The 3,088-nt window shown below is 45.1% G+C and overlaps 1 protein-coding gene across 1 annotated transcript; it reads left to right on the top strand.

Moving 5' to 3' along the window:
• Positions 240-3,088, top strand: LOC18771634 (protein SHORT INTERNODES). Its single transcript, XM_020567798.1, has 2 exons — positions 240-1,526; positions 2,295-3,088. Exons 1-2 carry the CDS (start codon positions 824-826, stop codon positions 2,705-2,707), a joined length of 1,116 nt encoding a protein of 371 aa, XP_020423387.1. The 5' UTR covers positions 240-823; the 3' UTR covers positions 2,708-3,088.

Genomic DNA, 3,088 nt, shown 5'->3' with positions numbered 1-3,088 from the left:
GTCCATTGTATTGGTGGGCTCCACCTCTATTAGAGAGTTGGTACACAAGTTGGTATCTAAAGTTGGTCTCCCTAGCATGACCCTTAAAGAAAAGGGGCGGGTTTTCCGGTGCAAAAAGGACGAAGGAGCAAAAAGCTGGCGAGACGACACGTATCGATGGAATTGACCGTTGGATGAGCATGCGAATTTAACAGTGATTGATCATTCTTTCTTCCATTTGAGATGAGATTATGACATCCATAGCTAACGAAAAGAGAAAGGTGTTATGTTACACAGTCACAGAGAGAGAGAGAGAGAGAGAGAGAGAGAGAGAGAAAGAGAGAAACAAGAGGCACTGCTCTCAGAGCTAAAAAGCTCATCACCTGCAAACAAATCAGAGAGGGAGAGAGAGAGAGAGAAACTTAAATTTGTGTGAGCAGCTTGTGCAGTGCAGACACAGAGAAAGAGAGAAAGAGAGGCATGGCGGCGTAGCAGAGAGAGAGAGAGAGAGACTTAAATGCTTTGAAATTTACAGACGAACACAGCACAGCACAGCACAGTGAAGAAGAGAAGGGAAGGGAATTAAAAGCGCGATTAACGCTGCCAAACAGAGCCTAACGTCTGTCTCTCTCTCTGTAAATTTTCACCCATTTTCTCCAAACCCAACAAACACGAAGCACACCCGAAACTCTCATATACTCACACAAACTTCACAGATTACATAAAGATTAAAACTTTAAGCACAACAGTAAATACCCATCAGGGAATTGGGTGAGAAATTGGGTTCAGAATTGAGAGTGGAGCTTGATTTTGATATGGATTTTCGGTCACAATTGGGGCAGCAATGGCTGGTTTTTTCTCGTTAGGCAGAGGCGGCAACAACAACAACCAAGATCAAGACCACCATAACAGCAATAACCCACCCCCACCTGATCATCAAATTGCTCCGGAGACGTTGTTCTGGTACAAGAATGAGGACGTGGCAGCTCAGCCGTACAAAGGGTTCGAGCTATGGCAGCAACAAGAGCAGCTCCTCCAGCTCCAAACCCAGCCACCACGCCTCTTCCACCACCACCCCCATCACCATCAAGATCTCTACGCATCCGCTGCCGCTCTAGGCGTGGGGCCGAGCAGCAGGGGCTCGGATGACACGTCGTCGTCGCGGTCGGCCGCCGCGTTGATGATGATGAGGTCGTCCTCCAGCGGAGGCGCAGGTGGAAGCGGAGGAGGAAGCGCCAGCTGTCAAGACTGCGGAAACCAAGCCAAAAAAGATTGCATTCACATGAGGTGCCGGACTTGCTGCAAGAGCCGAGGGTTCGACTGCCCGACCCACGTGAAGAGCACGTGGGTTCCGGCGTCGAAGCGCCGCGAGCGGCAGCAACAGCTCATGGCTTTGCAGCAGCAGCAGCAACAACAGCAGCAAGAACATCATCAACAACGACAGCAGCAGCAGCAGCAGCTGCAAGTGATTCGGGGAGAGAATTCCAAGAGGCTGAGAGAAAATCCAAACTCCAATTCTTCCCTTCGCATTCTCGGCAACACGTCAGGTACTATTATATATATATATATATAATATATATGTGTATATATGTATGTACAGTTTTTTGTTTTTGTTTTTTATAGTTTGAGAAAACAGCTTACTCAGAGTTTCTTGAAAATTTGACCCTCGTCTGGGAGTGAATATTAGCCAGAAGTTCTGAAGAAAAAGAGAGAAAAGAAAGAAAAGAAACAAAGGGTTTTGGAGGGTAGCGAGTAAAAATATAAACACAAGTAGAAGAGCATATCGATTGCGTGTGGAGTGGAAATCGACCTCCGTAGTAAAAATCTTCTTCTCCTCCTCCATAGTAGAAGAGCATATCAGACGTCGTCAGCTTTTTCCTTTCTTTCTTTCTTTCTTTTGATCATTATCTCCCCTTTTCCTTTTCCAATAATACTGTTATCCAGTCGTCCTGACGAGTTTCAACATTGACAGGGAAGAAAGACACACTATTTTTCTTTCTTGCCTTTGCCTATAGCTATAGCTAGCTTTAGCTTACCCTCTTTTGTTATGTGTGCTTGTGTCCATCTCTCTCTCTCTCTCTCTCCCTCTCTCCCTCCTTCTCCCTCTGGCTTGTTGATATCTGTGTTCATGTATGTGCGTTTCCTTGCTTTTGTGTGCCTTTCTTTTTCTTTTCTTTAAAAAAAAAAAAAGATAAACAATTTCTTAATTTCCACTCTCTTTTCTTTTGTATTATTGTATATACCATGAAGAAAATATAATATAGTTTATATGACGGGTTTTGAGCTAATATTACTTTGTGTATGTATTTATGTAGGGTTGGAGTTGGGGAATTTTCCGGCAGAAGTGAGCTCGCCCGCGGTGTTTCGCTGCGTAAGAGTGAGCTCCATCGAGGACGACGATGATCAGTACGCGTATCAGACGGCTGTGAACATAGGAGGCCATTTGTTTAAAGGAATTCTCTACGACCAAGGCCCCGAAACCTCTAACTACAACATGAACATGGCTGCTGCAGCTGAAACTTCATCTGGTGGCGGTGGAGTTAATATCCAGCCGCTCAATCTCATTGCTGGCGCCACCACCGCCGCCAACACAGCCACCATTGGCGGCGGTGATGACGAGGGCGTGGCGGGGGCTTCCACGACAGTTATAGATCCTTCTTCTCTATACCCAGCTCCACTTAATACATACATGGCTGGTACGCAATTCTTCCTACCACCAAGATCTTGATGATCATCATCAAACAAAAGTTTCTCACCACATTCTTCATCCCTCTTCTTCTTCTTCTTCTTCTTGTCTGCCTACTGCGGTCGACTTTGGCGTAGTTAGTTAGTGTGTACTCTCAAATATTTGATAATATCTTTGTAGCAAAATTGACACCCCCTCCCATTTGAACTAGCTTAGCTAGGAGAGCTAGAGAGAGAGAGAGAGAGAGAGAGAGAGAGAGAGAGAGAGAGAGAGAGAGAGAGAGAGAGAGAGAGAGAGAGAGAGAGAGTAGAAAGAAACGAGAACCAGCTTAGAGGAAAATGATGCGCAACAACGAACGAGTTTGTTTTGTTGACAGTTTCCAATGCTTGTTAATTAGTTAATTTAAACATGATCATTATTATT

The sequence above is a fragment of the Prunus persica genome, chromosome G7 (assembly GCF_000346465.2).
Source record: "Prunus persica cultivar Lovell chromosome G7, Prunus_persica_NCBIv2, whole genome shotgun sequence".
Taxonomy (NCBI): Eukaryota; Viridiplantae; Streptophyta; class Magnoliopsida; order Rosales; family Rosaceae; genus Prunus; species Prunus persica.
Note: the sequence above shows the minus strand (reverse complement) of the source record. Positions and strands in the feature narration are given on the sequence as shown.

Coding starts and splice junctions, on each gene's coding strand:
- LOC18771634 (XM_020567798.1), top strand. CDS start 824: ATGGCTGGTTTTTTCTCGTTAGGCAGAGGCGGCAACAACAACAACCAA. Junction 1,527..2,294: donor CATTCTCGGCAACACGTCAG/GTACTATTATAT, acceptor GTATTTATGTAG/GGTTGGAGTTGGGGAATTTT.